The following is a 12,778-nucleotide window of genomic DNA, read 5'->3' as shown; positions in this document are numbered from 1 at the left end:
TGATTTCCCTATCTTTCTTTTCTTTTTCTCATTCATCTGATCAAAAGAAATTGATTGTGTCCCTTAATTTAAAACCAATGACTGTCTATTTAGTCTCAAGTTATTGTAGCATGTAAAGCACATGAAGTTCTTTACCATTTGTCTTGACCTACATTTCCAGCATCACCTCTCAACACTATCTTCCATGCTGATACACCAAAGTACCATCAACCTGCAAGCCATTCCTTGGGCATACTATCATTTTTTTTCTGTGTCTTTGCTGATATTATTGCCTCTGCTTAGAATGCCCCTTATTATTAAAATGTCTTTTGTTAACTCTTACTCATTCTTTATGAACACGCTCGAAGGTACACCTTTGGTGAAGCCTTTACCAACTCCCATCAGGTAGAATTAGTTTATTATTCTGTGTTCTGTAACATTTTGGAAGTACCTCTATTAAATATTGTGCTTGTAATTCACTTTTAATATCACTTTGTGCTTATCTGTATCTCCTTGTAGATCAATGATTATTAAGGTAGCAGGGGTAGGGGAAAGGTACCAGAACCATTTGGTTGGCAATCACTGCTGTAGTGAGCCTGTGTTATGGAATTGGATTATTTCATAGCCCTTACATATGTTGAAAGTGAAGGAAAAATACCAAAACAATTGAGCCAGACACTATGAAGTAAGGATCTTATTTACTTTTATATTTCTCTGGCATAGAAAACTTCAATGAATAGTTGGCCATCAATCAATGTGTGTTGAATTAGACTGAAGGGTAAGAAGCATTTGATAAGGAAGAACTTGTATATGCTAGTGGAAATACTTTTACTAGTGGAAAGTGGAAGATAGGGATGGTCATGTGTGCACTGCCTCAGAAAAGTGAGAGAATTTAAAGGTTTATAATTAGAAGGCTTTACTGAGTAGTTTAGCAAAAATAAAATGACAGAATTGAAACATGGAAAGGACTGTTTTTCCATTTTTGTGGCTTCGGTTTAGACTGACTGTGGAGGATAGGGAAGCGGGTGAACAGGAGACTATGATAGCTCATAATCTAAATTTGGAATTTAGGGAAGAACTGGGACAGCAGTGGCAGAATTTGTTAATCAGCTAACTGTGGAAGAGTAAAAGAGTTTGCTGACAGGGAGTATGGGTGTAAAGTAAGTTTTGAATAAAACTATTTTTTTTGTTGAACAAAACAAAATAAAGTTTTGTCTGTATTTGCTTCCACCAAATCCACCCATTTTCTCTTGAACTATCCACTTAGGCTCTCATACCCATCACTCTACCAAAACTACTCTTGTCAATAATTTAATCTCACTAAATCCAGTTGTCACTTCTCAGTCTTTACCTCACAATCTGTCAGCAGCATTTGACACTGTTGACTTCTCCCCCACTCCTTGTAATGTTTTATTTACTTAGTTTCCAGAACACTACTCTTCAGGTTTTCCTTTTACCATTGTGTCTGCTCCTTCACGGGCTCCTGTGCGGATTCTTCCTTATCCCCCTATCTCTAAAGTACTTGGTGTGTTGTGCTACGTCTTTAGATCTCAACTTTTTTTTCTGTGTATACAGATTTGGATTTACCCAGTCTCATAGCTTTACAGTACCGTCTGGGTCCTGTCAATTCCCAAATTTATAGCTCCATCCCAGACCTGTCCCCAAATGCAGGCTTTTATGTCCTTACCTGCCTACTCATCCTCCCTGCTTGCATGCCTAATAGATATCTCAAACTTAGCATGTCTGAAACTGAATTCCCACTCCTCCTTTCTATATTTTCTCTTCCTACAGTCTTCTATGTCTTTGTAAATGGCAGCCCGCTTACTCTGTTTGCTTATATGAAAACCACTCAAATCATCTATGACTCCTTTTTTCCTCTCACATCTTATGTTTAATGTATTAGGCAGTTCTTCATTTTCAACTGATCAGTTTTCACCACCTCCACATGATCATCCCATGACCGTTCCATATCTTGACAATTACTGCCTTTGTTCAAGCTGCCATCATCTCTTGCTGGGTTCCTGCTGTGGCTTTCTAACTTCTCTATGCTTCAGCCATTGCCCTCTGCAGTCTGTTAACACAGGAACCAGACTGGTAAAGTATAAATCAGAGCAGGACATTCCTTTCCTAAAAATCTCTTCAGCGGCTTCCCATCTCACTCAAAGTAAAGACTGAAGTCTTTATTAATGGCTTTTAAGATTTCCCACAATCTGTCTTCGTTCTCTCCCCATCTGTAACTTTATCTCCTAACCTCATTTTCTACTATTGTACCCCTTGCTCACTTCCCTGCAGAGGCACTGCTCTCTTGTTCCTGGAACAAGCTGGCAATGCTTCTGCTTTAAGACATTTGCACTTGCTGATCTTTCTATGTGGAATCTCTTCCCCCCAGGTATCTGCATTTCTTGGTTTCTTTCTTTCTGTAAGTCTTGACTTCCCTACCACCTTATTTTAAATTGCATCCCTTCTCTACATTTCTTATCCATCTTTTTCTCCCTTGTTTTTCTTGAAAGCACCTATCATCATCTGACATATCTTATATTTTACTTATTTATTGTCTACTTCCCTATGTGTTAGATGGTATGCCTTATGAGGGAGGGGTTTTTCTCCATTTTGCTCACTGCTGAGGACCCAGTGCCATATAGTAGTTATTTGATAAATATCTATTGAATGCATAAATGAAGTAGGTATTTTTTAACTCATTGAGACCTTGTTAGTGATGTCAGAGATCATATGACTGGCCATTGTGGGGGGGAAATTAGGGTACAAATGTTTCTGAAAATCATTTTTATAAAATTTAATACATATTAATTGTGTTTTTCTCAGTTTACAGTTCTGATGTAATTGATAAACAGTGCACTTCCATGGCCTCTGATAATACAGATGACAAAGCTGTTATTATTCTAGTTCCTGTTAGACTTGGTGGAGAAAGAACCAATGCCGACTATTTAGATTTTGTAAAGGTATGAAATAAGAGCTAAAAGTTTTTGAAGACAATGCTGGCTGATATGAAAAATAGAGAAGGTTTGCAATCTTTTTTCTATGAAATGGGTAGTGATGATTTTATAGTTGTAGATTGTAAAGTTTGACATTAGAGACCTTAAATTTCAGTATTACAAGATCAGATGTGATTTGAAGAGTAAGGTGTTCTATGACAAAATAAAAAAGCTTTTAATCTTTGCAGCTAATTAAGGGGATTCAGTGCAGCAATAATCATAGTCTGAAATATGTCTACAGTTCCCATCATCCTTATTTGTGATTTTTAAAAGTATGTACCTTTGTTTATTCATAAAACCCACATTAAACTATATCTAGGTAATTATTGAAACAAAATGAGTTTTTTTTTATTGCTGCTGCATTATCTCTTAGTTTGTTTCCTGTGCTACCATAAGGTCCATCAATAGGTAGAATACTTATTTATATAGACCGAAATGATGAAGATAGTATGGGGAGCTTCCAACTTTGTTTTCTTCATATTAACCAGTTAAAAATCTGTTCTATTTCAGAACACATAATTCTTTTTTCCAGAAGAACCTGTCTAATTAGGTTATCTTGTCACAAAACTTTAACTTTTGAATTACTTAGTTTCTAGTTGAGAGTATAGTATTTATGTTATTTTCATAGTTTTAATAAAATCAAGACCAGAGATAGAATTCCTCTTTGAATGGAGTGTTATGGCATATAGTAATCTTGAAATAAAGTTTAGATTTGTTCCCCACATGAAGCATTAACCCCATATTGTGGTCCCTATGTATATAGGTAGAACATATATCCTCACTCTAGATTGTACCAATTCTAAAAACCTAGAGCATTTATTTTCCATATGTGGTATATGGAAGTCTTCTAGCTGGTATATTGGCTTTTCCTAATTGTTACTAAACTGTTGCAGGCATACTTGTTACTAATAATACCAGTACGATAACCAATAACATATACATACCCTAGATAAAAGTGGGGTTTTGATTTCTAACATGTGGACTCTTTAGTAGAATTATTGGTGGAATGTGGGAAGATATGAACCATTTCATCTAGTGGATCCACTGAGGGTTTCAAGACTTCTCGCATGTTGTCATGTCTCTGTTGGTTGTAACCAAATCTGAAATGAATTCCCCTGCCTTCTCTACTACCATGAGAAGATCAGAAATTGAGGCAGTCTCAGAACTGACTCTTTTGCCACCCCCACTCCTGGTGAAATGGACTGCAGATAGCTTTGAGGCATACTTCATCTGGCTGAGGGCTTTGCTGTTTGGTGGTGTTGATAACAGTTATCAGATGGCAGGACTGCTTAACGCTGTTGAGTGATTCATTGGAGTCTGCATTGTAGTGAAACAAACCATGGTTAGCTGTTAAAGTGATCCTTAGTGCCTAGCGTATAGGAGCTGCTCAGCAAATATTTGTTAACTCTCATATTTGTATAACACTTTTAATACAGATTTATCTCATTTTACCCTCATACTAGCTAGGAACTGGATTGTCTTTATAAAACAGAAATGGCAGAAGTTAAGTGATATGTTCAAATTCGGATAACAAACTGGTGACAGAGACCAGAACTTTTATTGTTTTTTCATATTTTCCCCTAAAATATGGACTCTCTAAAATGTAACATTTCTTTGAGCTTCTACTAATTTAATTTATGTTACAGTCCCCTTTTAGAGTAGTGACTATTAATACATTTAAAATTTTCAACTCTCAGGTAAAAATGGCTGAAACGGCTGAGTGAAGTAGTGTTACGTTTTGCTTGGTCAGGGCGTGGTTGGGTCAGAAGCCAAAAGGAGAGCATGTAAAGAGTCATTCAGTTAGCAGTGAAAACATAGTGTGTCTAATAGCCCTAAAAGAAAAGTAATCTTTCTCTTCCATTTCCGCTCCCTTTTCTTCTCCTCCTTCTCCACCTCCTCCTGTACCTCCATCACTGCCCCACCCACTGCCCACCACTACACTTCTTCCTCCTCCTCCTTTGTCAGCAGCTGTATTTTTTCCTGCCAAACCATTGTGCATTATACTCTCTAAAATTCACCGTTCAATTCTAGTTTTAAAATTTATTGATTGAGGTAATTCCACAGTATTTCAGAGATGGTTACCATCTCCTGCTGCATTCTGTGAGGAGAAAGAAATTTGGTGTGGTGCTTTATCAGCTCTTAACTACAGGAAGTTTACTTATTTATTTATTTTTTAAAGGACCTGGAATGAGGAAAATCCAGTATGTTCTCTTTCTTCAGCAAGACAAATTAGGACTTTCCTTTTTGACTGATTACTTCAGTCTTATTTATTGCTTCATGGATACAGCTCAATCAATTCTCACCACTAGATAACTGTGAAAAAGCTTTTTTAGAAACTGAAAAGTGTTTCAAGTTTCCAAAGATACAGCGTCTTATATGTAATGGCATTTTGGCTCTTAATCTACTTATAAATGTTTATTGCTAAATCTGCTCTAGTCTGTTGAAAAGGAAATACAGGTGTCAAGAACCAAAGTCTTTCTTCCATTACCTGAAATCATTCTTTTTCTGAAGAGAGTCTGTGATGATTCTTGCTATATATATATGTATTTTTTCTTTTTTTTCTTGGCTGTGAGGGACTTAGAACTTTCACTTCCTCATGGGTTCCTATATCAGAAACATTGTATTTCAGCTGACCAGATTGCTTCAGATTAAAGTAAGGCACTCTCTAATTGAGTTAAGGATTTTTATTTAGGGGGAAAGCAATAGAATAATAGAACTGTTAATAGAATGATAATAACAATAGAATAATAATAACTATTATTATCAAGTTTTTTGGTATAATTTCATCTTAATTTATTTTTTAGTTAGCTCTAAAATTTTAACTTTATATGCCTTCTCTGTTTCTGTAATTTCTTCAGTGCAGTTCTCCTTTCCAAAAAAACCTCTATGATATTTTCACAAGACTGAAAATATACAAAATTTACAGCCATTAAATATTATAATATAGATCTATATTTACTGATAGGAAAAGATGTTTATGAGATAATGAGTGACAAAAGTTACAATGGCATATGTCGTATGATGCCATATACATAAAATTGTATTTATAAACTATATGTGAATATATGTAATACAGACAGATGTCAAGAAGGTATTCTCCTAAATGTTAATAATGATGAGTGTTGGGGTTTTGGGAAATTTCTGTGTGTGGTTTTTCAATAACCACCACATATTATTTTTAAGAAAATAAGTTTAAACAAAACTGTGGTTTGTTTACTTGTTAAAGGGAAAAGGCATTTGTTCATACAGTCTTTATTTTTGTATCTTCTAGATTTTGAAACATTCTCTCATTTAAGAGAAGGAAAGTTTATTGTTTAATATTTTGGGGTTTTATAACATATACTTTATCATTATTAGTGTTTTCTAACATAATATATGCTAAAATTAATGCAGAAGCTATTGATAGGATATTAATTGATTCCACTGGACATGTTTTTAATTGACTCCACTCCATGGACATGTTTCTTAAAAAAGTATAGAATTATTTGGCCCAGCTTAAATAGAGTTCTGCTTAGAATAGATGCTGAGGGAAATATTAAACAATTTATTGAGGTATCACTGATATTTTATGATTAGTAAAATAAACTGAGTTTAAATACGGTAATAATTATTATTTTCCTTGGATTAAATTGTTTTCATTAGTCTTTATATTTATTCCAAATGAAGTAGTGTAAAAATTTTGTCATGAATGCCATTGATTGAAAGTGGTTTTTAGTTTGTGATTCTAAGACTCAAGTTTCAGTGAAAACAGTAACAATGTCTAATAATTATTTCTAGCATTTCAAAAAGCCTGATGAAAATACTACATTGATCACAGCAAGGCTGCACCAGCTAACTGAAAGGCCAAATATTTTGACTTTGGCAGGCATTTTTATTGCCTTTCCATGGTTATGTTGTTTATCTCTATAACTGGCACATAGTAATTGTTTAATGTTGTTGAATGGTTTAAAGAAAATGGAAGATAGTTTGGTGGGCAAAAGGATTTCAGAACATGGGGAAAATGTAATAAAAATAAAACTGGTGGTGAAAAATTTGGGAACTACTACTACTATTAGTAATACAAATTTGGTTGTTTTGAATAATTATCATTTGTCTCTTGACTCTAAATCTGAATTAATTTATTTTGGCAGGGTATTTTAAGCCTTGAATATTGTGTGGGTATTGTTGGTGGCAAACCTAAACAGTCATATTACTTTGCTGGATTTCAAGGTTAGTGATTTAGTAAAATATATTTCTTCTCTGTTTTCTTTTAAAAGTTGGAAAGTTAATATAGGATCATCTAGAAACAGGATGATTAACGGAGCAAAATGAGTACCTTATAAATTCATCAGTCCTACCATAGCCACTCATTTGTCATTTGGTCCACAACATAATTAGATTCTGTAAAATGTATATTTAATTTCTGTTATTGCATAAACAAGGCATAATTTATTGGTTTTACTAAACTTTAGAAGATATTGCTGCCATATTCTGGCAGTTGCTATTTACATATTTACCTTTTACCAGTTTTAGTGGTGCTAGTTGATGATAAAATGACAAGCAATATGTTCTTCCTGTCAGGATAAAGTAGTGCAATACATTTTTCATATGCAAACTGTAGAATATAATTGTGTGTTTGTGAAAGTAATTTTATCACCAAAAATTAAATGACAGTCTCATCACTTTATAAAAATTCTGCTTATACAAGCATATTTGATTATGCAAAAGTTAATCTGTCCTGTGCAAACCTGTGTTTCAGTCAATGAATATCAGTCTGGCAAGCTGTTACTCCCAGATTTTTTTCAGCTATTCTACATAGAAATTGGATTGTAAGCAGTGTAATAATAAGGTGTTTTTTGAATTACTTGTCTTCTGTTTTGTCCTTGTAGATGACAGTTTGATTTACATGGATCCTCATTACTGCCAATCTTTTGTAGATGTCAGCATAAAGGATTTCCCTCTTGAGGTACTGTGGATAAAGAGCTGGTACTGTTTTCTTACCATATGAAGCAAATTCTAATTATTTAGAGATGTGCTAGGCAGCTACGCTTTTATGGTATCACAGTTACAAGTTAATAATAAATATTTTACTAATTTATAAAACCATAATACATACAGTGGTCAAAGGTTAAATAATTCATTGCTGAATTTTAATTTACAATACACTTTCTTCTTCATTTATCTTTGTCTCTAACTTGTTAGATACCCTAGCCCTACCAAAATAAATGATCAAGCCTCCAAGTAATTTTGTACATATACAGCTGAATAGTACTGAAGCATTTAAAATGTTAGGTATGTTTAAAAAAAAAAGAAAGGGGGAAAAAAAGAAAAATAAAGAAGATGATGGAGTTGGGTTAGAGTGACAAAGTGATTGAAGGAGCCTGCAAAATTATTTTGCTTTAAGTATAGTAATTAAGTCTTAGCCTCTAGTTAAGTTTTCACAAGTTTTAATTGGGTTTCTAATATTTGTTTTAGCTTTGATTTCTTAAAGTCTTCTTTTCCTTTACGTTAATCATTTTCTGATCCAGCATTTTAAAAAAATTTTTATTGTATTATAGTTGGTTTACAGTGTTGTGTTAGTTTCAGGTATACAGCAAAGTGAATCAATTATACATGTGCAGCATTTTAATTCAGAAAATTTTGAGAGTGTATAAGTGAGACATCATTATTACATGGTTTTGGTTCTTGTTTTCCCAGGTGATGCTTTTACAGACTTTTAAAATAATCGCTTGAGTGGCATGGATCACTAATTCTCAAGGGCTTGACAAGTTGGAAATGTGGTTTAGTACTTTGTTTTAGTAATAGCTTGCTAGCTAATATTAATACCTAATAAGTATTTAGGGGGTAGATTATGAAAATGGATAAACCACAAGATTAAAAACTGGTTTTGAAAGATACATTATAAAACAGCCTAGCATTTTTTGTAGACTATTACCTCAACTAAAGTACAAGCGTCTTGAGGCCAGAATCAGCTTTGCTTTCTACTTCCTTCCTTCATAATATTTTGCATGTAAACTTTAATAAATATTTCTAGTTGGCTGATTGATACTGTGGGAGGAAGCACATAGAATTGTGCTACGTGAACCACACTGTAATTCTCTTGCTGCTGCATTGTGGTCTTGTGGCCCTGATTCCTATGTCTGAGTTACATTTCCAGTGTGTCTGTGTCAAACTGACTCCTTAAAAAAGTAAATACTTGAGATTCAGATGGAAACTTGTTCACAGTATTCTAACATTATCTAAAATAGGCAAATTAAAAGATTATTAGTGTTGGTTATTTTGGCCAGTAGAAAGAGACTATTCTTCTGATATTTTGAGAGACTCTACAAAGATGCCAGGTCAGTGAATATCCTGGTTATGTCTACACAGTCAATATTAGGAAGGTCGCAGCTCATTATTGGGAGACTGTTGCAACACTTCAGCACTTCAGTAAAAGCTTGAAGTGGGGTGAAAGTGAGAATGGAAAAGAAGAATTGATTTTAAGAGACTTTGTAAAGTAAAATTTGGTGAAATTAGGTAACTTCTTGAATGCACAGAAGCATTTATATTTTATATATTGGGACACCAAGAAAGTGGGTTTAAGATGAGCTTTAGCAGCGAGGGTCTGTTGAACTGTGGGTTCACATTGCTAGTGGCTAGGGCAGGGCAGAGTTTCAATTGTTGGGATGAGAGGACTAGTGGATATACATTTTCTTATACATATTTATGAAGTGTGTGTGTGTGTATACATGCATGTATATGTTTAATAAGTTAAGATTTCTTAAACCAGAGACTATTGCTTCATGCTATTTATGATATACTTTCAGAATGACTGATTCTCTCTCTTTACAAATACTGAATCTATTCTATTATTAAGGTAATATTGTATTACCTTAATATTAATATTCTATTAATAAGGTAAGAAAAACCTTATTATAGATATGTTAGTCTCTTCTGATTCCTGGGCCCCCAATTCCAAGTTTCAGGTTTTACGAGGTTTATACAGTGGTGACTATTTTAATATATCCTAGTAAGTTCAGAGAATAGTGGCATTAAAGCTATTAGAATGATGTGATGTGGTTATGTAGATAGATGAGTGAATTCATCGGTGAAAGATGTACGCTTTATGAATTACACATGTGAACTGCAGTTGGTAGGAGGTGCTTTTTAAGTAAGGATGTATTCTCTAATTAGTTATCTTAGGAAGCTTTATCTAAATCACCAGAATAACACAGCTACACCTAAAAGTATTTGTTTCAGTATTATTTGTATGTTTAGGTAATAGAATCCACTATTCCATATAATAAGCCTAGAACAGGCCTAGCATTTAGTAGGTGCCTAATATCTAACTGTTTGTTGAGGCAATGAATAAACAGTGTTGAAAAATGAAATAAATGGGAATTGACTCACTCTGGCCAGTTTTTTCAGAAACATATTTTATTGTCACAGAAGTGTATCTAGTGATACTTGCTAAAATGTGTTTGTGAAGTAGAAGCTGCTACTCTTAGCAGTCATCAGAATTTTAAAAATTAAAAAAGAAATCTAAGTGCATAGCTCAGAGAATTATCACAAAGTGAACGTAGCTGTGTAATGCCACTTGGGAAAATATTTTAAAGTCTAACTTGTTTTACAATAAACAGAAATGATTCTGAATTATAAATTAGTGTTGGTTTGTTTCAGAATCTTCTTGGGTGAACAAAAGATTATAATTTAAATAGTATAAAATGCCTCTCTGTAATATGAGTCCTAGTACTCATGTAGGAACACCCAATAACAATTTCACTTTTCAGTCATCAGAGATTTATATCTGTGTTTTGGTGAATAATTTGCAAGTTCTTTGTAGGTATCAAAACAACTATGGTTAACTAGTGTTTGTCATTATTATCTATGATGATTGAGGCAATACAGTGAAATAGCACTAAGCTTATTCCGGTTTAGTCCCAATGGTTCTTACATGACAACTTTAATCAATGCTTTAATATAATTTAGGGCACCCATGTAGACAGGTTAAAAAAATACTTGTTGGACCGTACAAACTTTTGGCTCTTCTTTCTTATCCCCAAGTAGCAAAAACTGAATAAACATTCCTTATTATTGGCTTTGGAAGGAGTTGGGCAAATGACTATTGTTAGATACCTTGTATGTAGAATAATTTTATTGTAACTATGACCTAGAACTGTCTGAGCCTTAAACAGTAATACTCCTGTATATTGTTAACTAACAAGTTTACCTAGCTTTTCTGTGCCTTTCCAGATCTGTTTTTAATATCTCTTTATAAATAAAACAGGTAAAACAATGTTAGAAAAAAGTCCAACTAAGACAATACTTGTGTTGACTAGAACACTGGATGTTCCAGTTTAGCTAGGTTGGATCTCACTATGAAGTAAGTGTTAGCTAAGTATTTCATAGAAGTCATAGTTTTGAAAACACATTTGTTTGGTCTATGCTTACTAGCATGATGTTGGATTTGAATCTAGTATGTGACTGAACTATCTGTAAGGGAAAAAAAAGCAGCTTGGAATGTATTCGTTTTGCATATCGTCTGATGATAATATGGGATATTAATTGGATCACTAGGATGTATGTAGGGGGAGAGAAAAGAGTGATTTTGACTGATTCACCATGAACATAAATATGAAAGCTTATATTTTTCTGTGTTTTAATAGATAGTTTCTAGTTGAAATCCCTTAGTTTCAGGCATTAAATGTAGGGAAATTTTAAGTTTATGGGTTCATATCCAGCCTAGATTATTTCTTGAGCTTCTTCTTTAACTCAAAAATATAAAATATGCAATGAAGAATTTCCCATACCTGTCTCCCATCTGCCCAGTTTTCTTCCTCTCCTTAAACTTGTTAATTTTTGATATCTTTATGCAAATATAAGCAAATATGAATATATATATATTTTTTATGGCCCTCCTTTTTAACATAAACTTTTTTTTATACATACAGAAAAGATTTGGTAGCATCAATAATTTTTAAGGACAAGTGTCTGAGCATTCACGCAGTTAAAAAACAAATCTTTTGAACAAAGTACCAGAGTGTAGTGGTGAAGATAAAAAACATTGGAATAATTAGCTTTATATTCTGCCCTTTTCCTCCTTTTGCATTCTCTAAAGATACCAGACTCTACTGGTAGCCACAGCCTATTGACAAGAGTAGAGAGTCTAGAGCAGTCTCCTTAGCTCATTTATATCTTTAGCACTGTGACCACTTGAGAAAAGTGAACTAAGGGACGGGAGGACTGGTGAGGAGAAGGGCAAGGACCATAAGAGAACAGTTTTCACCTGTATCCTGTGTGGGCCTGAACAAGAACTTGAGGTAAAGCTCAGTAGAAGAGTGGGTTGGAAGAATGTGTAATTATGTGCTAATTGTGTCAATCGCTAAAACTCTCACGTTGATCTCTTTTCATATCATTATGGAACATTTTCATGAACCCGCATATTTGTTTACAAAGTCTTCATATTCTTATTCAAAGGTTTATAAACATTTAAAAAATGTCTAACCAAACAGACTTAATTACACTTTCTTAGAAATAGCTAACTTGATTCTAAACCTTGTACTAGCTTATTCATGTCTTTTTCAGAGACATTTTTCTTCCCTTCTGCAAGTGTTAGAAATGCACACCACTTTTGACACACTTCCTTTCTTTTGCAGAATGGCACTAATGTTGCATAAGGTAGAGATTTGGTGAATTGAATATACACAATGTTGGTGCTTACGTTTTACAGCTTTGGAGATTGGGAGGGATCATCTGCATAGGATAGACTAAAACACCATTTGAAAGCATGTTTGTAGTTTGGAGAAAAGCTAGATAGCAAATTTTAAATTAAGTAATATTTTTGTATA

At 33.8% G+C, this 12,778-nt stretch overlaps 1 protein-coding gene across 1 annotated transcript in view; it reads left to right on the top strand.

Moving 5' to 3' along the window:
• Positions 1–12,778, top strand: part of ATG4C (autophagy related 4C cysteine peptidase) — a 100,246-nt gene that overhangs the window by 73,682 nt on the left and 13,786 nt on the right. The window contains exons 7-9 of the mRNA XM_082358353.1: positions 2,803–2,939; positions 7,103–7,181; positions 7,841–7,917. Of these exons, the coding sequence (XP_082214479.1) occupies positions 2,803–2,939; positions 7,103–7,181; positions 7,841–7,917 (293 nt within the window). The remainder of the gene's footprint in view (positions 1–2,802; positions 2,940–7,102; positions 7,182–7,840; positions 7,918–12,778) is intronic.

Source organism: Balaenoptera borealis (genome assembly GCF_965194805.1).
Source record: "Balaenoptera borealis genome assembly, chromosome: 1".
In the NCBI taxonomy this organism is placed as follows: domain Eukaryota; kingdom Metazoa; phylum Chordata; class Mammalia; order Artiodactyla; family Balaenopteridae; genus Balaenoptera; species Balaenoptera borealis.
This window is presented reverse-complemented; position numbering and strand designations above follow the sequence as displayed.